The sequence below is a fragment of the Vicia villosa genome, linkage group LG6 (assembly GCF_029867415.1).
Source record: "Vicia villosa cultivar HV-30 ecotype Madison, WI linkage group LG6, Vvil1.0, whole genome shotgun sequence".
Lineage (NCBI taxonomy): Eukaryota > Viridiplantae > Streptophyta > Magnoliopsida > Fabales > Fabaceae > Vicia > Vicia villosa.
In genome coordinates, this window is record NC_081185.1 from 19,946,122 (window position 1) to 19,973,677 (window position 27,556).

Consider the following 27,556-nt stretch of genomic DNA (forward strand, 5'->3'; position numbering starts at 1 on the left):
CTAATACATTGCACCTCCAATTTTTTATTCTTAACACGACAATCCAAGCGATAACATCAAATTTCGACTAACTTCCGATAAATAAATCCTTAATAATTTAATTAAATTCGGAGTGTTACACGATGCTCTTGTGAGCGGTTGCTATTTTTTGGGAGTTTGAGATCCAGACCCAACAACTTCAATAAATACCTCAACCTTGAGGTTGATTTGGACAACCTCATTACACAAATATCATATATAGAGTTTCTCACCTCCATGTGTGAGTCAGATTCAAAACTCTTAACAGATCCTAAAAGCATCTAAAAACTCTTAATTACTAGGGGTTGTTACATATTATACTTTTAGCAAGTATAACTAACGTCCCCAGTGGGACTCCGGTAAAGCTGTCCTGAGCCATCATTACAATACTCAGTCGAATAGTTATCCTCACGACCAATTCCTCCATCCATCATGGTAAACAAGAAGGTAGTAACTTTGTGTAAAGTGAATCTGACGGCGAGGAGAATGCCATGGCAGAAATGCAAGCTTCCATGGATGATTTACGCCGCTAGAATAAAACTTTGAAGGATAGCGTCATCCACATTCAACAATGCCGATAGGAGGTTGAGCCCACATGAGAGTTTGAATCATTGGACCTTAACTTCTCTCTAATGAAATACAGAAGCCTCTGGTGCTAGAGAATTTCAAGTCGCCCTCTTGTGTACAAGTCACCTACATCAACATGAAGATGGAAATTATTGAGGTTCTTGATTCCTTGATGTGTAAGCTCATCCATGACACCTTCCACTACTACAAAAAGAAGATTTTATCACGGTTTGGAGAAGGATTCCACCACGAACGGTGGTCTGTGGTAATGAAAGGTGTGGTAGTATATGTCCTCTTTACCACCACGTAATGGTAGTCGTGGTAAAAACACAGTAGAATGTAACATATCACTACGATTATAGAAACCTACTGTAGTAAAAGGTTGAGATCAGGGGTTCAATATCCAGTGCCAACATTTGGCAAATTTCTCAACGTTTCACGATGATTGTTCATTCCAACCGTAGTGAAAGACGTAGCGCAAAACATTTCACCACAGTTATAGACTCCAACCGTGGTGATATGTTCACTTGAGTTTATTATAAATTATATGGAATGCTTATTTCACAAACTACTCACTTAACATATAACCTTTCAATTTGATTTTGAAATCAATAGTATGACAAAATTAAATTATATTAGAAGAACAAGTTACGCTACTCAATGTTGTACATGCTTTATAAAACCCATTATTTGCATTTTTCTCTTTAATTATTAGAATTTGTTTCAATGCTTCTAATTCCTCAACTAACCCTTATTCTCTACTAGTTTATTATACAAAGTATTAATTAGTTTGCACATAAAACTAGTAGTGAAGGAAGTGATAGTATAAGAACTAGGAGCATTGAATCAAGTTCTAAGCGTTAAAGAGCAGGATACGAATGATGAGTTGTAAAATGCTCGTAAAACATTGCTTGGTGTAATTTATTTTATAATATAACTTAATATCTCATATTGTTATTTTATAATTCAATTCTAAAGGTTATATAGTTAGTAAAGGAACATAATATGTGGTCACCAACCATTTTTCCAGATTAATTGATCTTAAGGAAGAAGAGTTACCCCCTTGATGACCTCTTTCCCGGGAGATAGACTTTTTGAGTATATTTAAAAAGAAACACCATGGAATGGTGATTTTGTTAATTACCTTGATGTCGGATCTTACCTTCGGATTTGGATTATCAACGCAAAAAGAAATTCTTCTCTGATCTTAAGCATTATTATTAGGGCGAACCTCTTCTTTTCAAGAGATGCACCGACGAAATTTTTTCGGAGTTGTATCTAAAAGGACTATGTCTAAAATTCTTCAAGTCTTGCTTTATTAGCCTTGTCTCTTTAAAGATGTTCACACATTTATACAGAGGTGTGACCAGCACCAAAATACTAGAAACATCTCAAAGAGGAATGAAATTCCTCTTAATAACATTCTAGAAGTTGAAATTTTTTATGTTTGGAGAGTAGATTTTTTGGGATCTTTTCCCTCATCTATGGAAAATCAATACATACTCATGGTAGTGGACTATATGTCAAAATGGATTAAGGCAATTGCCTCCACAACAAATGATGTGCGAGTTGTGATAAAATTGTATAGTCTTTGACAAGAACCGAAACCGTGCAGTAAAAGTGTTGATATCTTGCACTATGCGGACGACACGATAATTCTTGGAGACAATATGATTCAAAACCTGTGGAGTTTGAAGGCAATTCTTAGAGGATTTGAGTCGATGTCTGGCCTCAAGATAAATTTCTGCAAAAGCAATATTTACGGTATCAACCTTAAGGGGTCAATTATGCATGCAACGACGTCTTTCCTCTCGTGTAGTGTAGGCTCTTTCCCTTTCAAGTTCTTAGGTGTCATGGTAGGGTACAGCCCAAGAAGGCTTAACATATGGAAGGATGTTGTGAGGAATGTGAAGAAAAGATTAGATGTTTGGAGAGGGAGGTATCTATCTATAGGAGGGAGGATTGTGCTAATCAACTCGGTGTTAAATGCTATTCCACTGTATGCTTTGTCATTTTACAGGGTTCCTAAAGCTGTAATTAAGGAGCTTGTTGCAATACAAAGGAATTTTCTGTGGAATAGAATGGTTGGGAAGAAAGACATTTGCTGGGTGAAGTGGAAAGATGTTTGCAGAGCAAAAGATGATGGAGGTCTAGGCATAAGAGACATCGAGAGCATCAATGTCTCTCTTCTTATGAAGGGGAAGTGGCGGATTCTTAAGGAGCAAGATGCGGTTTGGTATGATTTGCTAAAGCACAGATATGCCAACCTGGCGAAGGTGTTCCTTAATGATAGTCGGGTGATACATGTAACACCTCATAAATTTCTTTATTTAATTTAATTGATTTTTTAATTAGATATTAGAATTAATTGAGTTATTGGAGAAATATGGAATAATGAGGCTAATGGGCTAGTGCTGCGAGTAGCGATTGGAGGGTGTGTCAGTTGCAAAGCCTTTTACTAAACTAAGGTTATATTTTTCATAAACAAGGAAAAGAGAGAAAGTTGTGAAAATTGGAAGCCAAGAGAGAAGAGAAGAGCTGAACGTGAAATTGGGAGAAGAGCAAAGTGCGAAGAGCGAGAACATCCAAGAATTTGACGTCGAGGTAAGGGAGGATTCTTCTCATTAACCTCTATTATGGGTATTATGAATGATTCGATTAAGTTTGTATGTTAGGATTCTGAATTGGATTATAGGTCAGAGTTTGGGGTTTTCAGGTTTTGGAGAACTTTAGGTTCAATTCATGATGTGTGATGTAATCGAGTTGTTGTAAATGATAATTGATGTTGGATATTGATGTTAAGACATGTTAGAAGTATGTGTAAATATGTATTTTCGTGTTGTTATGAGATTATGGACATTTTGGTATGATTGGGTTCGCATTTGGGATGAATGAAGTGCTGCAAAAAAGTGATTTTTCTGCTATATCAGTAATGTAACCGGTTACATGAGAAGGGTAACCGATTACATGGGCTCAAAATAGGCAAAGAACTGCATTTTGCGATGATGTAACCGGTTACATCATTCAGGTAACCGGTTACCACTGGGCGAAATTGAAAAATAAAAGTTACTGACAATGATGTAACCGGTTACATCATTCAGGTAACCGGTTACCACTGAAGCTTTTTGGAAAAATGTTTATTTTAAATATCCGTAACTTTTAAACTGTTAATCCTTTTTGTACACCATTTTGAGAACCCTTTAGATGAATTAATTCTCTATTTTATGAAATATATTAGGGAGTTATAACTTAAAATCATTTTGTTTGGTTTTGAGAATCGGTATTTGGTGGTAAATTGAGTAACGGTACGAATATACTATGCGATGTTTTAGCTAGTATGATTACTGAGATGATAATATATTGCTGTGTTAAATGTATTATGTTGTTGTGAATATCAAATGGTTGTGATATTATTATGCTTTGTGTGTTGTGGATGAATGATTATGAATCGTTAGTGGATGTTAATGATGAGCATGTCGTGGTTGATGCATGCATTTCATAATCATGTTGTGGGTTGTATCCCTTATGGTGGTGGGACAACGGTAGCTAATTCCCATTGTGTGGAATTAGTGAGAGAAGTAGCCGAATCTTTATGGTGGTGGATCGGTGAGATGGGTTATCCCATATTTGGTACCACATGCATTTAGTTGCATTGCATTAGGTTGTTGTGCATAATTGTAACATGAATCGAAGTTGTCCAATGTTATAATTCGTGTGTGTTTGATATGGATGGTTGTATTTGACGAATGTTGCTATACTATCTGAATATAATTGATTTGGGTGAATGATGTATGAATGAGGTTGTATTGTTTATATTCCTATAACATTTGTTAATGCGGATGAAACTTACCCTACTGTTGTTATTTTTCAGATTGAGGAGTAGCTTTTGTAGTTGGCGAGTATTAGCTCGTCAAGTAGTTCGTTAGAGTCAGTTGGGTCTGTGTCATGCTCTGGTCGTGTAACACTGGGAATGTTATTTTAGAGTTGACTGATAAACTCTTATTTTTTTTATGGTTTTATGGTTGAATCATAAGTCTCCGACTCCAGATGTTTTATTATTCAGATGTTAAGAATATTCCGCTGTGTTAACATGTTATCTAGATAATTTTTGTTTATCGTTCCTTTTTAAGGCATGACATGAATATTTGTTTATTTCATTGGAGTTGTAATACCCTTTTTCATATTTTACTCTGATTTTTGTTAATTTTCCGCAGGGTTAAGAAGGGTGTTACACTACACAAGCGGGATTCAGTGTGGTGGAGGGATTTAGTTTCTACTAATGATAGTGTGGGCTCCAGAGGCCTTTCTTTTTCTGATGTTGTTAATTGCAGGGTCAAAAACGGCGGTAAAACGGAATTCTGGTTCAGCAAGTGGTTAGGAAGCCAAGGCCTCGCCGAAGCTTTTCATGAGTTATACGCTATAGCGGAAAATCCTTTAATGAATGTGGCTAACTCGGGGCATTGGGAGAATGATGACTGGCAGTGGGACGTTCAAGACTAGTTCATTAATGTGGCGGAAGAAGATAATAATTTGTTGTTGTACCTGGAATCATTGTTATCGCAAGTTAAGCTAGTGCAGAACGAAGGGGATGTGTTCGAATGGGAAGTCAACATGGAAGAAGGCTTTACGGTGAAGTCTTGTGCTGCTGCGATTAGAAACAGAAGTTCCTTGGCCTATTTAGAGGAAGCAGAGCGAAAAAAATTGAGTTTCTTGTGGAATTTAGAGGCTCCCTCTAAGGTAAAAGTCTTATCTTGGAGAATGGTTTTGGGTAGGAACCCGACGAGAAATCAAATTAAGAGGAGAGGCATTCTTCGCGATGATAATGACTGTTGCTGTGTTTTTTGTTTTAGACACGAGGAGGATTCTAACCATCTATTTGTGGATTGCCCGATTTTGGATAAACTTTGGGAAAAAGTGGGAGTTTGGATAGGTAATTCAATTTCGTTATCGAACCTTGAGCTTAGAAATTATCTTGCTTTCTTTGATAAAATTAAGGTGCTAGACGAAAGATTAATTGTTGGAGGTATATGGTGTTAGAACAAGATTTGTTCTGATCAATATTCTTAGTTTTGATGATAACAAGGATATGAATTTTGTGTGAGATAATGTGGTACTCTAATACATTGCAATTTCCCCTTCAGGAAATATATAAAGAGTATGCACAAATCAGCGCTCAGAAGCTTTGACTCAGAAGGTTCAGCATGCAACATCAGATCATGGTCTGGCAAGACATCAGAAGATGGTCAAGGCAGAATCAGAACATGGGTCTATGGAAGCATCAGAAGAACTTGAGTTCAGAAGCAGAAGCACTGAAGTTCTCATGGTATCACGCTCAGAAGTACTTCAAGGTCAGAAGACAAGAAGATGCTCTTCACCAAGCTGTTTGACTCTGATGATATTCAAACGTTGTAAACACAAACATCAGATCAGAAGCAAGTACAAGATGTCAGGCTACGCTGACTGACAAAAGGAACGTTAGAAGCTATTAAAGGCAACGTCAGTAGACACAGCGTGAACAAGGCTCGAGGTAGTTGACAAAAGCATGAAACATTAAATGCAATTTTGTACAGAATACGCAAAGCATTAAATGCTCCCAACGGTCATCTTCTCAAAGCATTAAATGAAGTTCTGATGAGAAGCAAGGTTACCAATTCTGAATGAACTTATTCTGAAAAACTTGCTGAAACGCTGTTCAACTCAAAGCTCAGAAACTTCATCTTCATCAAAGTTCACTACATTGCTGCTGTAAAATATTAGTGAGATTAAGCTTAAACTTTAAGAGAAATATCATTGTTGTGATTATAGCTTTTCAGAAGCAATTTTAATACTCTTATTTGATTACATTAATTTGTAAGTAACTAGAGTGATCAAGTGTTGATCAGGATACTCCAGGAAGACTTAGCTTGTGTCTAAGCAGTTGTAATTAGAGTGATCACGTGGTGGTCAGGTCACTCTAAGAAAGTTTTAGCTTGTGTCTAAGCATTTGTTCTTAGAGTGATCAGGTTGTGATCAGGATACTCTAGAAGACTTAGTCGTGGGCTAAGTGGAAAACCCTTGTAATCTGTTGAGATTAGTGGATTAAATCCTCAGGTGAGGTAAATCATTCCGTGGGGGTGGACTGGAGTAGTTTAGTTAACAACGAACCAGGATAAAAATAACTGTGCAAATTGTTTTTATCGTTCAAGTTTTTAGACTACACTTATTCAAACCCCCCCTTTCTAAGTGTTTTTCTATCCTTCAATTGGTATCAGAGCGCCGGTTCTAAGGTGCAAGCACTTAACCGTGTTTAGAAAAGATTCAGGAAGAGAAAAACGCTTCAGTATAAGATGGTTGGTGAAATTCCAACAAATCCATCTGCATCTACATCTGGCTCTACTGAGCAATATAATGGTAACAATGGTTATACTAGACCACCAGTATTTGATGGTGAAAACTTTGAATACTGGAAAGATAAACTGGAAAGTTACTTTCTTGGTCTAGATGGTGAACTATGGGATCTTCTAATGGATGGTTACAAACATCCAGTGAAAGTCAGTGGCGTAAGGCTTACAAGGAAAGAAATGGATGATGATTAGAAGAAGCTTTTCAGAAATCATCATAAGTGTAGGACTGTTTTGCTGAATGCTATCTCTCATGATGAGTATGAGAAGATATCTAACAAGGAAACGACCTATGATATATATGAGTCATTGAAAATGACCCATGAAGGAAATGCTCAAGTCAAGGAGACTAAAGCTCTTGCTCTAGTCCAGAAATATGAAGCCTTCAAGATGGAGGATGATGAAGATATTGAGAAGATGTTCTCAAGATTTCAAACTCTAACTGCTGGATTAAGAGTTATGGATAAAGGCTACACCAAGGCTGATCATGTAAACAAGATCATCAGAAGTTTACCCAGAAGATGGGGTCCAATGGTGACTGCATTCAAGATTGCCAAGAATCTGAATGAAGTTTCTTTGGAAGAGCTTATCAGTGCCTTGAGAAGCCATGAAATAGAGCTGGATGCAAATGAGCCTCAAAAGAAAGGTAAGTCTATTGCATTAAAATATAATGTTAAAAAATGCACTAACGCTTTTCAGACTAGAGAAGAAGATCCTGAAGAATCAGAATCTGAAGAAGAAGATGAACTGTCCATGATCTCCAGAAGGGTAAACAATCTTTGGAAGAGCAAGCAAAGTAAGTTCATAGGCTTCAGAAGTTCAAAGAGATTTGAACGTGGAGAATCTTCTGGTGACAGAAGATCTGACAAGAAGAAGGCTGTCTGCTATGAGTGCAATGAGCCTGGACATTACAAGAACGAGTGTCCAAAACTTCAGAAGGAGAATCCCAAGAAGAAGTTTCATAAGAAGAAAGGTCTTATGGCAACATGGGATGATTCTGAATCAGAATCAGAATCAGACTCTGAAGGAGAACAAGCCAACTTCGCGCTGATGGCTACAGAAGATGATGGATCAGAATCTACATCAGAATCAGATTCTGAAGAGGTATTTTCTGAACTATCTAGGGAAGAGTTAGTTTCCAGTTTAACAGAACTTCTGGAACTCAAAGCTCATCTTAGTATCAAATACAAAAAGCTGAAGAAGCAGTTTGAATTTGAAACTAAGAAGCTGGAATTGGAAAATTCTGAATTGAAGGAAAAAGTTTTAAATCTATCCAAAGATAGTGGATCTCCTTCTGAAACAGAAAAATCCATTCCTAGCATGAATCATATTCTGAAAGAATATGACTTGAGCTTCAGAAAGTTCTTATCTAGAAGTATTGGCAGAAGTCATCTTGCTTCTATGATATATGGTGTTTCTGGAAACAGAAGGTTTGGTTATGGCTATGAGGGCGATACCTCACATAAATTTGAACCTATTGATGATCTGAAGATCACATACAAGCCATTGTATGATCAGTTCAAATATGGCCATGCACATGATATTAGGCTCACTTCACATGCACAGAAGTTTAACACTATTCACACCAAGAAGCATGTGACACATCCTAAGAAATATCATGCTGACAAACCTAAAGAATATCATGCTGTTCCTCCTGTTAAATATTTTGCTAAACCCAAGTTCAATCAGAACTTGAAGAGAACTAACAAGAAAGGACCCAAGAAATTATGGGTACCTAAGGAGAAGATAATTTCTGTTGCAGATATCCTTGGCTGCAAAGAGGACAAAAAGCAAAATGTCATGGTACCTGGACTCTGGGTGCTCGCGACAAATGACGGGAAGAAGGTCTACATTCCAAGACCAGGTGCTTAAACCAGGTGGAGAAGTCAAGTTTGGAGGAGATCAGAAGGGCAAAATCATTGGCTCTGAAACCATAAGTCTTGGTAACTCTCCTTCCATAACTAATGTACTTCTTGTAGAAGGATTAACGCATAACTTATTGTCCATAAGTCAATTAAGTGACAATGGTTATGATATGATCTTCAATCAAAAGTCTTGCAAGGCTGTAAGTTAGAAGGATGGCTCAATCCTATTTACAGGCAAGAGAAAGAACAACATTTATAAGATTGATCTTTCAGATCTTGAGAAGCAGAAGGTAACTTGCCTTATGTCTGTTTCTGAAGAGCAATGGGTCTGGCACAGAAGATTAGGACATGCTAGTTTGAGAAAGATTTCTCAGATTAACAAACTAAATTTGGTCAGAGGACTCCCTAATCTGAAATACAAATCAGATGCTCTTTGTGAAGCATGTCAGAAGGGCAAGTTCTCCAAACCTGCATTCAAGTCTAAGAATGTTGTCTCTTCCTCAAGGCCGTTAGAACTCTTGCACATTGATCTATTTGGCCCAGTCAAAACAGCATTTGTTAGAGGGAAGAAATATGGATTAGTCATCGTAGATGATTATAGCCGCTGGACATGGGTAAAGTTCTTGAAACATAAGGATGAGTCTCATTCAGTGTTCTTTGAATTCTGCACTCAGATCCAATCTGAGAAGGAGTGCAAGATCATAAAGGTCAGAAGTGATCATGGTGGCGAATTTGAGAACAGATTCTTTGAGGAGTTCTTCAAAGAAAATGGTATTGCCCATGATTTCTCTTGCCCTAGAACTCCACAGCAAAATGGAGTTGTAGAGCGAAAGAATAGGACTCTACAAGAAATGGCCAGAACCATGATCAATGAAACCAATATGGCTAAGCATTTCTGGGCAGAGGCAATAAACACTGCATGTTATATTCAGAATAGAATCTCTATAAGACCTATTCTAAATAAGACTCCTAATGATTTGTGGAAGAACAGAAAGCCCAACATTTCATATTTTCATCCTTTTGGATGTGTGTGTTTTATTCTGAATACTAAAGATTATCTTGGTAAGGTTGATTCTAAAGCACAAAAGTGTTTCCTTCTTGGATTTTTTGAACGCTCTAAAGGCTACAGAGTATACAATACTGAAACATTGATTGTAGAAGAATCAATCAATATCAGGTTTGATGATAAGCTTGGTCTTGAAAAACCAAAGCAGCTTGAGAATTTTGCAGATATAGATATTGATATATCAGAAGCTGTAGAACCAAGAAGCAAAGCTGCAGAAGCTGGGAGTCTCAGAAGCAATGGATTAGAAGATCAAGTTGCTGCATCTTTAGAGAATCTCAGGATTTCTGAAGAACCAACAGTCAGAAGATCACATAGACTTGCTTCAGCTCACTCAAAAGATATGATCCTTAGGAAGAAAGATGATCCTATTAGAACAAAATCATTTCTAAAGAATGACAATCAGAAGCAGTGATTAGAATCAGAAGGCGTAAAGTTCTTTCAGAAAAATACAGCTGTCATCTATTTTCTGATGATGAACACGTGTATGTACGGTTAGTACAAAGCGTGCAGTTGAAAAGATGCCGACCTAGGTAACTGTGTTACATCATTTCATTTACTACGTTCTCTCTCCTAATCTCATGTCTCATTAAATACGTAATGATTTTTTTAAATTTCTTTCAAAACAGTTTTCTTTTCTCTTTATTTTTATTTCTCTTTTCAAATCGTTTAAATAACCCGCTTCATCTTCACTTATTTCTTTTATCTCTCTCTCTCTCGTCTGTGTATCTCTTTCGTTGCATTTGCTTTCAAACCCTAGTTTCTGATTTAATATCAAAGCATAATCATCATGAACTCTTCTTCAAGTTCATCAAACCTAGCAGAAAGACTCACTTCTTCACAGATTCTTCTTCGCAAATATGAGTATGCTCCATTGAAAACATGCTTAATTCCCATGGAAGAACTGGAAGTTCTATGTGAATCTGCAGTGGACATCAACAACCTAAAAGCAAATGGCTTTAAGTGTGATGTAAGAATCTTTGAGCAAGGATGGTCTAAATATCTTGATAGATTGGTTGGACCAATTTATCCTGAGCTTGTGAAGGATTTCTGGGTACATGCTACGGTTACCCCAACTGCCATCATTTCATTCGTGCTAGGGCATGAAGTGGTTATCACTTAAAATCTCATCAGGAAGCTGTACAATCTGAATGATGAAGAAGGTTGGTCTGGTCTTCAACATGCAACAGTTGACTGGTTTCAAGTTGAACAACAAATCTCTCTGGCCTTTGGAATTGATTCTCATAACACGGGCACCTTAAGGCCGTTTTATCAAGTATGGGTTGAGATTATTCTGGGTTCTCTTCACCATAGAAAGAGGATGCTCTCCTCCTCCTACATTAGTCTGGCTCACAAGTATACTTTTTCTGCATTGGCAGAAAGATAGAGATCAACATCTCTCATATTCTGTTTGAGAATCTGAAGATATCTATTTTTGAGTCAAGAGAAGATGAAAGGGTGAAGTACCCTCATATTCCAAGAAAGACTATTCCTTTCGGAAGAATGATTTCAGACATTCTGATTGAAAGCAAAGTACTGGACTCCATCAGAAAACTCAATGCGTCTCATTTTCTTGGAGTAGTTCAAGGTCCCATCTTCAATGGTGTGGATTTGTTCATACTGGAACTCATTCAAAATGTACCTTCTGTGTGCACAAGCTTTCCTGACATTCAGTCAAGAAGAGTTGCTATTGAAGGTTTTGTCTCCTTGTTTCATAAAGAACTTCATCAGTTTGTCAAGCTTTACCTGGAAGATTGTGTTAGGAAGCAATCAGATATTGATCCTGCTTGGATCCGTGGCAGAGTACTTCTGTCCAAAGATGATCTTCTGAAGAAGGATAAGAAGGAACAACAGGCAAGGCTAAAAAGAAAGGCCCGAGAAGATGAGGCTAAGAAAGCCAAGAAGTTGAGGGTCACCTATGATCCTGACAAGGTGGACTCTTCTGAACGCAGGGAGAAAAGAATCAGAGACTCTTTTCACAGAACCAGATCTTCACGTGCTTCTTCTGAATACGTCACCAGGCAGGTTTTTACTCCACCTCCTTTTGTCCCTAAATCTTCTCCCCTTTCACCTCCTTCTGAACCAAAAGTCAACTTCACTTTACCAAATCCTTCTCCATCATCTCTTTCCTCTCCAATTCTAAACCCCACACCACTAAGTATTCTTCCCCCAACTCCTTCTGATAAATCTTTCTCACCAATCCCCTTCATAAATACTCCACCCACATCAATCATTCCCTCAGGTGTCCCTTCTTCCTCATCCACCGCACCTCCACCTTCTTTATCCCATCCCTTACCTACCAGAAAATCCAAACCCTACTGTCTTCTCTACCCTGACTACAAATTCACCTTCAATCCGCCTGAACCTGAACCCTATACCTACCTGGAACTATTCAGACATGAGGTGATTAGCAGTCTAGACCTTCTGAAGGATGCCTTCCTAAATGGTCTGGATGATGTTTCTACAAGAAATCTCTAGAGAAGCTTTCGCAAGGATTTTCAAGTAGAAGCAATGGGAGTACAGAAGAGACTAGTGGCTGCTGCCCCTGGTTACCCTGGTTACCTGCTGGAGGGTGTTAATGGTATATACTACCATCCTCTCAGAAATTGTGTTGCTGCTGAGGAGAAGCCATTTGTGGATGAATTGGAAGAAGCAAGACTGACTGCTGCATTGGAAGCTAATCCTTGCAGGGAAATTGTGGTTTGGAGACCTCAATATCCTGTTCTGCTCGGGGATTTCAAGACCCTCTTTGACTTTCTAAGGGAAAACCCTTCTAAGAAAGACCCAAGCTTGGTCATTCCAGAAGTTGTTGACCCACCAGAAGTTGAAGGTCCTTCTGCTCCCAGGAATCTAGCTGCCATTCTTCAGGCACTTGAGAATGGAGATTCTGAGATTCCAGCTGCAGAATATGGAGATGTTTCAATGCAAGAAGCAGATGTAGAAGATCATGTTGCTGAATCAGTTCCTATTGAGGAAATCCCTGCAAATGATCTATCAATGGAAGCTACAGATCACAATGCCATCCCTTTGGATAGAAGCTGTGAAGCTTCTTCTGATGAACCTTCCCGTCTTGCAAGGACTCTGGAAGTTCTTCAGAAGAACCAGGATGAGCAAAGCTCAGTCAATGCTGAGTTTAGAGCTTTCATAGAGAAGCAGAATGAGCACAACAATGGGGTTCAAGAGATGCTGGCCAAGATCTTGTCGAAGCTAGGGTCATCTTAGATTGAGTCTTAGTTGTTTTGTTTTTTGCTTTTGCTGCATCTGTTTTTGTGCATCTTCTCTTCCTTATCTTCTTGTACTTCTGTACTTCTGTCTGCTTGAACTTCAATGAAAATTATCTTTTTCTTCCATGTGTTTCTTTTTTGTTTTTCATCTGAATCTTTTTTGTTTTTGATGTTATGACAAAAAGGGGGAGAAATATGTGATAAATGATTTGATTTAATCAGTTGCTTTACTAACAGAACTTGCAAATTTCTATGCTTTAAGTTGTGTTGTTGCAGGGATTGAAGATCCTCTTTAAAAGATCAACATAAGAAGCAACAAGATGAGGAAAAGCAATTCTATAGAGAATCAAGCTCTTGGATTCTTGAAGCAAGCTGAGTGCTATGAAGCTTCAGAATCAGAAGCAAGAAGGAAGAATGTTCAGATATTCTGATGATAGAATATGCTCTGAAACATTATGCCTATGTGTTCTGATACATATTATGTGGCTCTGATACATTTTATGTGTTCTAAAACATATTCTATGTTCTGACTCATTCATGCTGACTTTTGTCGTTTAGTTTTGTTCTGTAACATATCAGGATGTAGAGATGCTCTGATGATGCTCTGGTACATTCAACAATGTTCTGATACAATCTAGCATGAAGTGATGTAAGAAGAAATTCAAGCTCTGAAGCTGTCCTAATGGAAGCAGAAACCAGAAGCTGTGAATGTTCTGAAGATCAAAGAAATTCAAGTTCTGAAGCTGTCCGATGGAAGCAGAAGTCAGAAGCTGTGAATGTTCTGAGGATCTAAAGAAATTCAACGTTCTGAAGCTGTCCTATGGAAGCAGGAATCAGAAGTCATGAATGTTCTGAAGATCAAGCATATGTGAACGTCTCTACTGAAATACTCAAGGAAGTCTTTTATTTATAAAATTCTTCTAGTATTAATTTCAGGGGGAGATTATTCATCTCAGGGGGAGATTGTTAATCTCAGGGGGAGATATATTCACATGCGTATGCTATAGCTGTGTAATTGCCTTTAGCCGTCTGCTCTTTCTGATCGCAAATTCATATAATTTATATATGTTTTTGTCATCATAAAAAAGGGGGAGATTGTTAGAACAAGATTTGTTCTGATCAATATTCTTAGTTTTGATGATAACAAGGATATGAATTTTGTGTGAGATAATGTGGTACTCTAATACACTGCAATTTCCCCTTCAGGAAATATATAAAGAGTACGCACAAATCAGCGCTCAGAAGCTTTGACTCAGAAGGTTCAGCATGCAACATCAGAACATAGTCTGGCAAGACATCAGAAGATGGTCAAGGCAGAATCAGAACATGGGTCTATGGAAGCATCAGAAGAACTTGAGTTCAGAAGCAGAAGCACTGAAGTTCTCGTGGGCTAAGTGGAAAACCATTGTAATCTGTTGAGATTAGTGGATTAAATCCTCAGGTGAGGTAAATCACTCCATGGGGGTGGACTGGAGTAGTTTAGTTAACAACGAACCAGGATAAAAATAACTGTGCAAATTGTTTTTATCGTTCAAGTTTTTAGACTACACTTATTCAAACCCCCCCTTTCTAAGTGTTTTTCTATCCTTCATATGGTTGGCGGTAGTGTGGAACATATGGAATATGCGAAATGCTATTTTGTTTAGGGGTAGTATTTATAATTTCGACGATTGTTATAGTGCTATTGTGCTATCTTCGTGGAAATGGTTTCGAGCAATTAATGTTTCATCTGTAACCGGTAATTTTAACGTTTGGAACGTTTTACCTCTATTGTGTATAAAGAGGTAAACTTCCGTCTTGTAGCCCCATTTTTCAGTTATAAATTCATTACTTATTGAAAAAAATATAGACTTTTCCTTGCTTTAAGGGTCGGCCATGTGCAAGTGCAGGAAGTGCTGCAGCACAGGGTCTCAAATTTTAGGAGGCCCCAAATTTTGAAAGGTCCAATTTTTTTCCATAAATATTAATCGAAATAAATAAAATGTTATAATAAAAATTCAATAAATAAAGAATGCTATGATAAAAACTCAATACATGTAAAAATTGAGATAGATCAAACTGAAAATAATTATAATTAAATATATTATTAATTGATACATAATTGTATTTTTTATGTGTCTTTTTAAATTATTATAATTGTATTTAATTTTTAAATTTGGGCCAATTTTCAAATTTAAAACGGGGCATCTGAGTTGATTGAGCCGGCCTTGCTTGCTTATATATTTTTTTTTTTAGGAAGCAAGAAATTTAATAACGGGAGAACTAAGGGTTCTCCAACCCGATTACAAACAAAAGAACCGGGTCCAAACAAGGAAAATTACACACCAATTACAATTACGAGAGAAAATAAATCGGCTCCTTACAAAACTCGTAAAAAGAGTAATTGGAGTGAGTAATATTCCCACAAAAAGACCACTTCCAAGCCAACAATTTAATATTCCAAACGGTATTGTTGACATTCCACGGGTCGTCCTGGAAACACACGCCATTTCTAACCAACCATATCGCCCAAATAGTAGCTAACCAAATAATCCCCAATTTCCTAACTTTCACCATATTCACATCAAAAAAGGAGTGCCACTCCATAAAATGCGAAAAGCACTCGTCAAAAAAACTATTGCTTTTTCCTACCCAAAACTCTATTTCACTCCATATCTTCTTTACCACCCCACATCTAAAAAATAGATGGTGCATTGTTTCCATGTCATTACCACAAAATATACAAAAAGAATTCACTAAAGGGAGAACCACACCTCTACTTACCAACATCTCCCTAGTTGGAAGTCTATTGCGGAACAACCTCCAACCAAAAGCTTTAATTTTAAACGGAACCTCCAACTTCCAAATCAAGCTAAACACACCGTCGTGAACATTAGCGGGGCCAAAAGGAATCCTAATAGAATCCAAAAAATGATAACACGAAGCTACCGAAAACTCCTTATCCGAACACCCACTCCACACCACCGAGTCTTTGCCGACGCCCCACCCTCTAAACTCTTCCACCCTACGTTTCAAACTTACCAACTCCTCCGCCAACGCATCGTTGCTAACAAGAGAATCGGAAATACCGAAATTAACCCACTTCCAAACGCCTTCCATCCAACCACCCATCGCCGCTATCGAAACTTTTTTCAAACAAGACAACTCATATAACGCCGGAAACGCCTCTTTCAAAGGCTCGTCAAGAATCCACTTGGCATCCCAAAACGGAGTGCAAAAACCATTATTAACAACAAAACTAGTTCTTTCTACTATAGGATCCAACTTGAAAGAAAAACTCACCTTTAACAAGTCCTTCCACCAAAACGAACAAGATGGAGAAACAATGGCATCCTTTGTGGTGCAAAAGACATTAGAAGATAAATCTCCATACCTTGCTTTTAAAACTTCAAACCAAAGAGAATCTTGACCTTGAAGAATTCGCCACCTCCACTTGTTAAGGAGAGCCACATTAAACAAAGAACTATTTTTAACTCCCAAGCCCCCTTTATCCACCGGTAAAGTAACATCCTCCCACTTCACCCAATGAACTCTCCTCTTTTATTCCACACCGCCCCACAAGAATTTGCTTTGAATGGAATTAATCCTTCTCACCACTTTTTTAGGCATCCTATAAAAAGACACAGTGAAAATAGCTAAAGAACTAAGAATGGACTTTAAGAGAGTAATTCTACCTCCAAAATTCAAAAAGCGGTTTGTCCATCCTTCCAACCTATTTTTCATCTTAGTCACAAGCGGCTTCCATGTGTCCTCCTTTCTCGGATTAAATCCAATGGGAATACCAATTTACAAGAAAGTAAAAAAGATGCCCCTTCCAAAAAACCCCTATTAGTATTAATTCCAATCAACTTACTTTTATGGTAATTGATCCCAAGGCCCGAAACAATCTCAAACGCGCGAAGAACCGCCTTTATAGCCCAAACATGTTTCCAACTTCCATCGCCCACAATTAAGGTATCACCCGCAAATTGGAGAATATCCATCGAACAAGACTCCTTAATCACAAACCTTTGGAATTCTCTCAACTCTATGGATTGTCTAATCAAACCCGATAGACCTTCCGCCACAATGACAAAAATAAAAGGAGAAAGGGGATCTCCTTGCCTCAAACCTCTAGAAACATTAAATTCCTTCGTGGGACTCCCATTAACCAACACCAACATACTACTAGTAAACACCAAAGATTCCATCCAGTTGTCCCCAAACCCCATTCTTCTTAACATGTATCTCAAAAAATTCCAACTAACTTTGTCATAGGCCTTCTCGAAATCAACTTTGAAAAGGGTACACCTTTTACCTTCTTTTCTCGCAAAGTCCACCACCTCGTTAGCCACTAAAACACCGTCTAGGAGTTGTCTTCCGGGAACAAAAGCACTTTGAGAAGATGAAATGATAGAATGTAACACTCCTTTTAATCTCCCCGCCAAAAGCTTCGCCACTACCTTGTACATGCATCCCACCAAACAAATAGGCCTATACTCATCCAATCCAATCAGATTAGAAGTCTTCTGAATAAGGGTCAAAAAGGAAGAAGTAACCGCCTTTGATAAATCCTTTCCGACGAAAAGATAATTGAAATAACAGATGAAGTCGAACTTTACAAAATGCCAACACTTTTTGAAGAAAAGAAAAGAGTAACCATCCGGACCCGGACTTTTATTTACTCCACAAGCCCAAACCGCCTCTTTAATCTCCCTTTCAAGAAAAGGACTCTCTAGCCCCTCCGCCTCCTCACTACTAATAGAATTCAAAGAAATTCCCTCTAAACAAGGTCTAACCTCCTCCGTTTCCAAAAATTTGGTTCCAAAATGATTATACACCGCTTCTCTCACATCTTCCACCGATTCAACCATACAACTCGTAACCCGAATCGGCCCAAGGTGATTGCACCTTCTCCTTTGCTTCATTACCTTATGGAAAAAAACTACTATTCGAGTCCCCCTCTTTTAGCCAAGACAACCTAGATTTTTGAAGCATCAAATTCTCCTTTATCCTCAAATTCCTCCAAAAACTACTACACGCTTCTTTCCTCAAATAAAAATTTTCTACAAAAGAAGAAGAAGAAGAAGAAGAAGAAGAAGAAGAAGAATTAGTAGCGAAAACCAACCTATCATCGGCCTCATTCAAATCACGAACCCCTTGTTCCATGTCTAGCTCAATCTTCCGAAACACCTCCTTGTCCCATCTTCTAAGTTTATCTTTAAGAAGCCTAAGTTTCTCTTTCAAGACAAAATCACCCCTTCCTTCCAATTTCAAACTCAACCACTCCTTTTCCACAAAAGAGACAAAAGAACTATTAGAAAACCACTCATTGTTGAACCTAAAAGGTTTAGGACCCCAATTAGAATTGTCTTTCATCAACCAAATTGGACAATGATCCGAGATGTCTCTATCACCAACCGCTTGACCAATCACCTCCCACCTATCTACAACAATACTCGAAACAATGAATCGATCTATACGGCTCATAGATTTACCGCCACCGCTAAACCAAGTAAACTTTTTACCTTTACAAGGTATGTCCACCAAAGCGCTTTTATCAATAAACTCCGAGAAAAGTTCCGAATCTCTATTACTCACCGAGATCGCCCTTCCTTTTCGTTCCCTACCATTTTTCGTAGCATTAAAATCACCTCCTATAATCCATTCGCCGTCTTTTAAAGACTCCTTCAACTTTAAAAGAGTATGCCACAAAACTTTTTTCTTATGAAGATCGCAAGGAGAGTAAATGTTCACCACATAGTATAAGTTACCATGCCACTTAACATGGATCCCAAGATATCCCTCTCCTCTAAAGCTACTCAAAACCTCCACACTCTCTTTGTTCCAAACGGTAAGAATCCCTCCCGATCTTCCCATCGAATTAGAAAAAGAAAATTCCACCTCCGTAGAGCTCCAAAAACTCTTGGCCAAAACATCACTCATGCACGAAATTTTGGTTTCTTGTAAAAGAAAAATGTCCGCCCTTCCTTTATTAATTAAAGCATTAATCCTTCTTCTTTTGAGTGCATTCACTCCCCCTCTAATATTTAAAGATCCAATAATCATTGAGAACCCATGATTAATTCCTTCCTTACCGGCATTTCTAGTTCTTTAGAACACACACCTTTCTCCAAGTTCTCAATTTTATTTATTAACTTGTTCCGGCCCTCCCCATCAACCACCCCCAACGCCACTATAGCCTCCCACAATTTATCTCCTACATTCATGTCCAAGAAATTCCATTGTCTCATATTGCTACGGAGTATGTCCGATGCTTCCTTTTGATTGCCATAGCATAGTGCCGAATTTCCAGCACTTTTGTCCATCAAAACAGCATTCATACCAACCTTACTGCTTTTACCTCTTTTAACATGCTTGCCTCTCTTTCCCAATTCCTTTAAAGAAAGAAATCTGATCTGCTTTGAGTTGTGTCAGCCAGGGATTCACTTAGAAGTTACATTTGCCACAGACAGACATCTGTCCTCCGAAGCACCCTCCACGCCCCTTTCACCGTCTTTTTTCTTACACACGTAACTCTTACTCCTAGGATCATTAACAGAATTCAAAACACTCTCAGGAAACAAAATCGATTCACCAACCAGCTCAGCCGGTGACACAGCATCAGAATGCCCGCAGCGAATATTGCCATAAACCGCAGAATCAACACAAGCTTCAACCGGGGCGGATCCAGCTACCCCTGGCGGCAGCCTGCTTCCCATGGAGCCCCTAATCAATGCCAACGAATCATCAAAAATGCCTGTCCAACCGTGCGGCTATTAGAATCATTCCCAAGCTTGGAACCAGGGACACTGGCCGAAAGCATACTATCCTTAACAGCGTCGTCACCAGGTAAACACGCCTTATTAATAGCATTCACATTCTTCGACTCCAAAACACCGTTACTCGAAAATTGTTCAATGCTATCTTGAGAAAACAGGGAATCAACTGAATCAGCTTCGGCCCACCCTCCTTCCGACTCAAAAGAATCACAGCCAGACGTGGCGGAGACCGGCGTACCAAATTTAACAAAATATTGGCCCATAGCATCCTCCCGAAAAAAGATGTTGATACAACTCCCCCCTAAATCTAAGACCATTGTCTCAGGAAGCTTGAAGGATAAGGGCACATTAATCAACATCCTCGCGACATCGAAGGCACCACCTTTCGCCGTATTTTCATCAATGCATATGAACCTGCCCCACGATTCCGCCAAAGACACGAAAAATTCAGCCTGCCAAGCCAAAGCCGGTATGTCGTAAAGTCTAATCCACATATCTCTCCTATCGTCCACCATACCCTCCTCCCATCTCTTAATTTCCGAGAACCAATTCCTCCACCAACTTTCACCCTCCCTCAACAAATCTTCAATGAAACCCTCCTCAACCTCCTCTAGCAAGCACAAATTACCTCCTAACGGCAAGACTTTAACCGCAAAGACTCCCTCCATATCAAACTGATTTTGAATATTGTACGCCCAACCCGGAATACACACTCTACCTACATATGCTTTAGCTAGTCTTTTCCTTCGTAACTCACACGGGTGATAAAGAAAGGTTTTGATGGATGCCTCTGGTTTAACAACCTTCTCCCCTGCCTTACTTACCGCCTCTGCATAAGAACATCCTTCCCTAAAGATGCCATCGACAACCCCTTTTCCTCCCTTTACCTCTGCTTCTGCCCTGACATCTTGACTCACTCGCAAGTCAGATTTCGAACCTCCACCCCTAAATGCTCCGCCAGACCACCCTTTACGGAATCTTGGTAAGTTAACATGAATTTTCTTCCCTCCTATAATAGTATTGTCCAGACGAACGGCAAGCATCCTACCATCCGCGACATCAACAAAGCGGGCGAAGCCAAACCTCTTTCCTAACTTATTCCTCCTAGGCGATATCGCAACCTCAACCACACTCCCAATGCACCCAAATAAATCGAACAAGTCTTTAGCCGAAGACACCTCAGGAAACTCAGACACGTACATAGAAACGATTACCTTGTTCAAAAGAGGTGGATTCCGATTCCTCCCACCGAACGGAAAAACGTCCCATTTCGGCAAAACACGCTTGGAATGAGAGACCCTCGTCCACACACCCTCCTGCATCTTTTGGAGCAGGAAGAAGAGTTTGTCCTGGAATTTTATTTGGTGTAGCTAATATTGAGCTTCCTTTGGTTGCATTGTTGTATCACTTTGATTGGGAACTTCCTAATGGAATGAAAGTAGAGGAGTTGGATATGGATGAAGCCTTCGGAGCTGCTGTGGCTAGAAGGAATAGCCTGTGTTTGATTCCAACTCCATATTATATTGATTGATAGAAATCCGATCATTGCAAACAATATAGACCAAAATATTGGACAAATAATTTTCCAACTTCTCTCAAGCTACAAAAATTTTGGATTTTAATACCGTTAATTTTAATCCATAATAATAATATTTTTCAACACAAGTGTTTTATGAAATCTTCATACATTGCCAATGCCGTTTAGGTGACTAATTTTTTAAAAGGCAAAACGATAAATAATATTTAAATAAGTGGAAAAATCCATACATCATGCAAATAAATAGATTTCATAGTGATTCTTTGAGCACCCTTTTTCTGGTTTCTAACTTTATTTTACCAGAAAATGTATTAAAAAAAAGTATATTAGTGAATGAGTACTAGAAGAAGAAAAGAGAATTTTATACATATTAAGTTCCATACATATTTTATACCAAAAATAATATTATTATAAAAAACATATTTATTAAAATCAGGAGAAACAAAACCACACAATTAATCCTTTCAATATAGCTATTAGATCTTACAACAAACTTACAATAAATTGAAACAAAATAAAAATACAACACACAAATTCATGAAAAGCAAACCACACAAATGTAATAAAACATAATATTCACAACATATTTGTATTGGCATATTAATCATCATCATCCTCCTCCTCATCATCAATAAGTTGCTTTAAACCTGAAGCGATTCGATGTCATGTTGTTCTGAAGTATGAGACATGTCACTATTACCTTTGTTATGTGCCCTTTCAAAAAAACTTTTTATCTTTTTTGGGATCATATGATTGATCGCTTTTCCATTTTTATAGCACATCAAACCAATGATGGACAAGATACACAAACACAAATATATCGAACCAATTAACGGCGAAATAATGAACAAAGATATAAGTGAAACAAGAGTTCCAAATAAAACATTAACTGTGATCATGAATGGCACATGAAGTTGCAGCACTTTGACCAGAACCAAACCCATGTAATAAACAGTAATCATTAAAGCCAAAACCATAACTAGTAGAGATTTTTCATTGCTTGTGTTGATTATGGTAAACATTAGTCCAAAGTATTGGCCGAATAACTTTTCAACATAATTAAACCTACAAAAGTTTCAAATTTAATAAAAGAAAATAAAAGTTTAGACATGGAAGTGACAATAATATTTGCTAGGAAGTATAGGTTATAAGTCAATTAATGAAGTGGAGTGATTAAGGTACCTTGTATTTGCAGGCATTATTATTCCTTTGAGAGATCTCCTATTGATTAATCTTGTCCTCGGCATGTGGCTCTTCAGGAACTAATGCTTTGTTTAGATCACAAAAGAAAGTAAGAGGAAAAATTGTTAAGAGAATGAAAGTAAGTAGAAAATAAATGGAGAGCTAGATGATTTTATAGGTGTTTGGTACCAAAGAACCATGAAAGAAAACAAAGATATAAATTTGTTAAATTTTTTTTTTAAATGTGATAAACACCACTAAATTAAAGTAAATATTTATATAATAACTAAGCATATGAAGCAAACAAACATTAAATTGGGTAAGACATTCAAAATAACAAACAATTTTCCTATTTAATAAATAATTAAATATATTTAAATGATGTCAATATGATGGCCGGGAAGCACTGGCGGATTCAGAAATTTTTCATAATGGGGGCAAACAAAATAATCTATAAGATAATATTTATTTTTAAACATGATATATTTTATATTAAGGTGTATATATTTTTTTCAAATATGTAATATAATTTATAAAAACAAATGATTAAAATAGTTTTCTTTGTCGGGAAAATAGCATAGGCCCCACAACAAGTTGGCTGTAAAAATGAAAGGATGAGAATATATCAAACCCTAAGTCAAAGTGCAAACGTGTCTCCGTTCCTGTACCCTACCCCATGTCTCCCTTTCTCCACCCCATGTCTCCCTTTCTGTACACTTTGTTTCTTAATACAATGGCTAGCAAAAATAGAGAGGAGAACTTTTCAAAAAATGTTATTACTATAAAACTTTCTTAACGACGTTAGTGACTAGGAATAGGGGGATGCATGTATTTATTTACGTTCTACTGTCATAAATTTTATAATATTGTTTGGAAAATTTTATAATATTGTTTAAAATTACTTCCAAGTTATATATCTCTATACTACTATAAATAACTGTATATTAAAATCGTTATTTATTTAAGTAAATTTAAAATTAAATATATTTTAAAATTGATTAAGAAATTATTTGAAAGTCTTACATGACAAATCTTGTTCACCATAAAGACCAATCATTAGGAAAAGAGAAATCAACTACTAGCTCTAATGAAGTCACAAATGAGAAAAGTCATAATGAGTCGCACTGTAAGTATAAAACCCAATTCTGTGCAAAGCTCGATATTTAATCTATTTTGTGATATACTAGATTTCAATACAAGTACTAATTACAACATTTGTTAATACATGATTTAGGTGAAAAAAGAACAAGAGGTTATTCACATATGCTAGATGTATGGGACATGCCGGCTGGAAACTTTATACTAGTTGATGTAGATCATTTGGGAAATCCTATCGGTTGGGAAGGAAAAACTCTATTGAATGCAATTGGAAGTTTGGTAAGGAGACACCAATGTGCTCCAATCAATTATGTGTGCTGGAGTGATATGCCTGAGAAAAATATTACTGATATGCTTGAACTAATTCAGGTGTTGTATAAATAATAATAAGTTTGATTTCATTTTAGTTATTGTTAATTTTTCTTGCAATATATCTAACAAAATTATTGATTTGGTAATGGTTCCTTTGACAGACTAAATTTCGTTTTGTTCCTGAATTCACTGAGAGAACAGAGAAAATACTAAAGGATAATATGAGTATTAAGTGGAGGCAATTCAAGTATCATTTGAAGTCAAAGGGATATGACGGTAGTAAGAAAGAAGAAGAAATGGCAAGCTACATTCCCGATAGAAGGGTTGATCCTTCTCAGTATCGTGATTTAGTACATTATTGGTGTTCTGAGGACGGACAGGTATATATATATATATATATATATATATATATATATATATATATATATATATATATATATATATATATATATATATATATATAATGTCATTAATATTTTGTTCACATAAAAATTATTTATCATATGTTGATTTTATTGTTGACTTTACATATTTACCGGATATAGAAAATCAGTGGCATGAACAAAATGAATCGCAAAAAATATGAGGACATTCATTGCATGGGAACCAAGAATCTTCCAAGCCTAATTCATGAAATGGTTTGTATTTATCAATAACATTTGATTAATTTCTCAATACATACTGGATGAATGATATTATTGTTATAAATGTTAGACAACAAAAGCTGGAGGAGTGCAACCTTCACGGGCACAAATTTACATTGATACTCGAACTAGAAAAGATGGAAGTATTGTGACTGAAAGTGCAACATATGTGATTGTAAGAATTTTCCTTTCTTTAATATATTTTGATGTATTGTTTAAAATAAATGAATTAGTATTTTAACATTAGCTAACTATAGAAGAAGACTCTCTCCTGGCAGCTACAAGACCTTTCAATGATGTTGTTACAGTAGCTATTATGGCCACTTGATGCAAATTGTCTGTCATAAAATATTTTGATCTTTTTTATGTGTAACCGTTTGCCTTATTTTGCAAATCCCCTTTTAATGTAGAATTTGATTTTAAAATGTTGTGATCTAAGAAAGGTTGCAATAGAGAGTCAAAGAAGAAATAATATTGAGTTCTGCTAATGTCCATTTTTTTCTATTGAGTTATTATTTGTTGTTTTGATAGCATAGGTTGCGAGAAATAATATTGAGTTACATTTGAAAAGTTACTTGTGTTGCATGTAGGAAGAGTTAAAGAAGCATATGGTAGAGGAGGAAGGCAGCTCACATGATTCTCAAGCCACCAAAGATTCTACAAGCTGGAAGAATGATGCTTATTCAAAGGTTAAACGACCTGAAAAGAGAGGACGGGTGCGTTGTCTTGGCAAGCTTCCCCGGCATGCCAGTTCTAGCTCCAATGCAGATAATAGAGTTGCAACATTAGAGAATTTGCTTGGAAATTTGGTCTCTGTTCTTCAAATGCGGTTTTCTGAAGATCCACAAGTTAACGAGGTCTTACGAGCTATTGCTGAAGAGGTTTGATTTTGTGTCACCTATTGACCACAATTTAGATTCAAATATATGAAAGTGAAGATACAAGACCATTCAAAATTGTAGATACATGAAAGCTGGTGCTTCTGTTGAATCCTCTTGAATATTTTACTTGGTCATTGATTAGATTCATACAAAATAGTGGTCTTTCTAGTTATACTTATTCAAACAGAAAATAAGAAAATGTAGTTGAAATTCTTTGTTACTATATTGAAATATTTGAATTTAATTGAAATTGATATAATAGTTTAATTTTAATATTAAGTTAATTTGTTATATTTAAATTGAAATAATAGAAAATGTATTGTAAATTTTTTTACCGAGTAATTGAATTTTAATATTATATTCTTCAATTATAAAAAAAAATTAATTTATAATTTTATTATATTTTGGTAAATTAAAAAATATTATTTAACAGAGTTTTAGTGACACCTATTAAAACTAAAACTGTAGGTAAAAAGAGAAATATTTGTAACAGTGACCTATGATATAGTGACATTCAGGTAAATATTTGTCCGTAGCTAAAAACCATCGTGACACTTATTATACCGTAACATTACACCCCCTTATAATTGACACTAGGGGTGGGCGTCACTCAATGTCTGCAAGCTTTTTACCTACGGATTATTGACTTTTAGTGACACTTTTTGAGTGTCACAAAAAGTCAATTTTCTTGTAGTGATGATTTTATAGGTGTTTGGTACCAAAGAACCATGAAAGAAAACAAAGATATAAATTTGTAAATTTTTTTTTTAAATGTGATAAACACCCCTAAATTAAAGTAAATATTTATATAATAACTAAGCATATGAAGCAAACAAACATTAATTTGGGTAATTTGGGTAAGACATTTAAAATAACAAACAATTTTCCTATTTAATAAATAATTAAATATATTTAAATGATGTCAATATGATGGCCGGGAAGCACTGGCGGATTTAGAAATTTTTCATAGGGGCAAGAAAAATAATTCATAATATAATATGTAAGATAATATTTATTTTTAAACATGATATATTTTATATTAAGGTGTATATTTTTTCTTAAATATGTAATATAATTTATAAAAACAAATGATTCAAATAGTTTTCTTTGTCGGGAAAATAGCATAGGCCCCACAACAAGTTGGCTGTAAAAATGAAAGGATGAGAATATATCAAACCCTAAGTCAAAGTGCAAACGTGTCTCCGTTCCTGTACCCTACCCCATGTCTCCCTTTCTCCACCCCATGTCTCCCTTTCTGTACACTTTGTTTCTTAATACAATGGCTAGCAAAAATAGAGAGGAGAACTTTTCAAAAAATGTTATTACTATAAAACTTTCTTAACGACGTTAGTGACTAGGAATAGGGGGATGCATGTATTTATTTACGTTCTACTGTCATAAATTTTATAATATTGTTTGGAAAATTTTATAATATTGTTTAGAAATTACTTCCAAGTTATATATCTCTATACTACTATAAATAACTGTATATTAAAATCGTTATTTATTTAAGTAAATTTAAAATTAAATATATTTTAAAATTGATTAAGAAATTATTTGAAAGTCTTACATGACAAATCTTAAGAAGAATTTTTATCAACTTTTGAAATTGTGAGTAGAAACTTAAATATGGTCATTTATTAGTTTAAAATTGTAATGCGGTAGATTTGTGAATAGAAACTTACTAATGAATTTTTTAAAATTTCAAAATTGTAATTATATATTCAGAAAAATATAATAAAATAAAAATAATTTAATTTAAACATGATTAAATATTATTTAGCTGTTGTGGGTGTTAGAGTCTTTGCCTTCCATCTCATAAAATATTAAATTTAGATTGTCTGTAGTTTTTTTAACACGTTCATAATTCGATACATTTTTTTGGCAAAAAAAATTAATACTTCAAACACCAATTTTAAATAAGTGATATGAATAATTTTTTAAAGTGTTGTTCTTTTTAAAATATTTTAATGGTGTATGTAGCTGTTACCAAAATATTTAACTGTAAACTTAATAGTTAAGTA

At 36.3% G+C, this 27,556-nt stretch overlaps 5 protein-coding genes across 5 annotated transcripts; 2 read left to right on the plus strand and 3 right to left on the minus strand.

Annotated features, from left to right (window-relative positions):
• Window positions 1-5,196: 5,196 nt before the first annotated feature.
• Window positions 5,197-5,622, plus strand: LOC131613321 (uncharacterized). Its single transcript, XM_058885001.1, has one exon. The coding sequence runs from the start codon at window positions 5,197-5,199 to the stop codon at window positions 5,620-5,622; it is 426 nt and encodes a 141-aa protein (XP_058740984.1).
• A 9,829-nt stretch (window positions 5,623-15,451) lies between these two features.
• LOC131613322 (uncharacterized) lies at window positions 15,452-18,024 on the minus strand. The gene is made up of 3 exons (XM_058885002.1): window positions 16,850-18,024; window positions 16,712-16,727; window positions 15,452-16,654 (listed from the first exon to the last, which is right to left on the minus strand). Exons 1-3 carry the CDS (start codon window positions 18,022-18,024, stop codon window positions 15,452-15,454), a joined length of 2,394 nt encoding a protein of 797 aa, XP_058740985.1.
• Window positions 18,025-18,028: 4 nt separating this feature from the next.
• Window positions 18,029-18,976, minus strand: LOC131613323 (uncharacterized). The gene has a single exon (XM_058885003.1). The coding sequence runs from the start codon at window positions 18,974-18,976 to the stop codon at window positions 18,029-18,031; it is 948 nt and encodes a 315-aa protein (XP_058740986.1).
• Window positions 18,977-19,829: 853 nt separating this feature from the next.
• LOC131613324 (uncharacterized) lies at window positions 19,830-21,200 on the minus strand. The gene has a single exon (XM_058885004.1). It carries the CDS (start codon window positions 21,198-21,200, stop codon window positions 19,830-19,832), a length of 1,371 nt encoding a protein of 456 aa, XP_058740987.1.
• A 2,432-nt stretch (window positions 21,201-23,632) lies between these two features.
• LOC131611310 (uncharacterized) lies at window positions 23,633-25,782 on the plus strand. Its single transcript, XM_058883362.1, has 6 exons — window positions 23,633-23,723; window positions 23,832-24,064; window positions 24,169-24,387; window positions 24,553-24,645; window positions 24,722-24,826; window positions 25,242-25,782. The coding sequence occupies exons 2-6, from the start codon at window positions 23,861-23,863 to the stop codon at window positions 25,536-25,538; spliced, it is 918 nt and encodes a 305-aa protein (XP_058739345.1). The 5' UTR covers window positions 23,633-23,723; window positions 23,832-23,860; the 3' UTR covers window positions 25,539-25,782.
• Window positions 25,783-27,556: the final 1,774 nt, after the last annotated feature.

What these genes read in the sequence shown, in the direction of transcription:
- LOC131613321 (XM_058885001.1), top strand. Translation starts at nt 5,197, where the DNA reads ATGGAAGAAGGCTTTACGGTGAAGTCTTGTGCTGCTGCGATTAGAAAC.
- LOC131613322 (XM_058885002.1), bottom strand. Translation starts at nt 18,024, where the DNA reads ATGAAGCAAAGGAGAAGGTGCAATCACCTTGGGCCGATTCGGGTTACG.
- LOC131613323 (XM_058885003.1), bottom strand. Translation starts at nt 18,976, where the DNA reads ATGGGAAGATCGGGAGGGATTCTTACCGTTTGGAACAAAGAGAGTGTG.
- LOC131613324 (XM_058885004.1), bottom strand. Translation starts at nt 21,200, where the DNA reads ATGCAGGAGGGTGTGTGGACGAGGGTCTCTCATTCCAAGCGTGTTTTG.
- LOC131611310 (XM_058883362.1), top strand. Translation starts at nt 23,861, where the DNA reads ATGCTAGATGTATGGGACATGCCGGCTGGAAACTTTATACTAGTTGAT. An exon ending in ATATGCTTGAACTAATTCAG is followed by an intron (nt 24,065 to 24,168) that starts GTGTTGTATAAA and finishes TTCCTTTGACAG; the next exon opens with ACTAAATTTCGTTTTGTTCC. An exon ending in GGTGTTCTGAGGACGGACAG is followed by an intron (nt 24,388 to 24,552) that starts GTATATATATAT and finishes TACCGGATATAG; the next exon opens with AAAATCAGTGGCATGAACAA.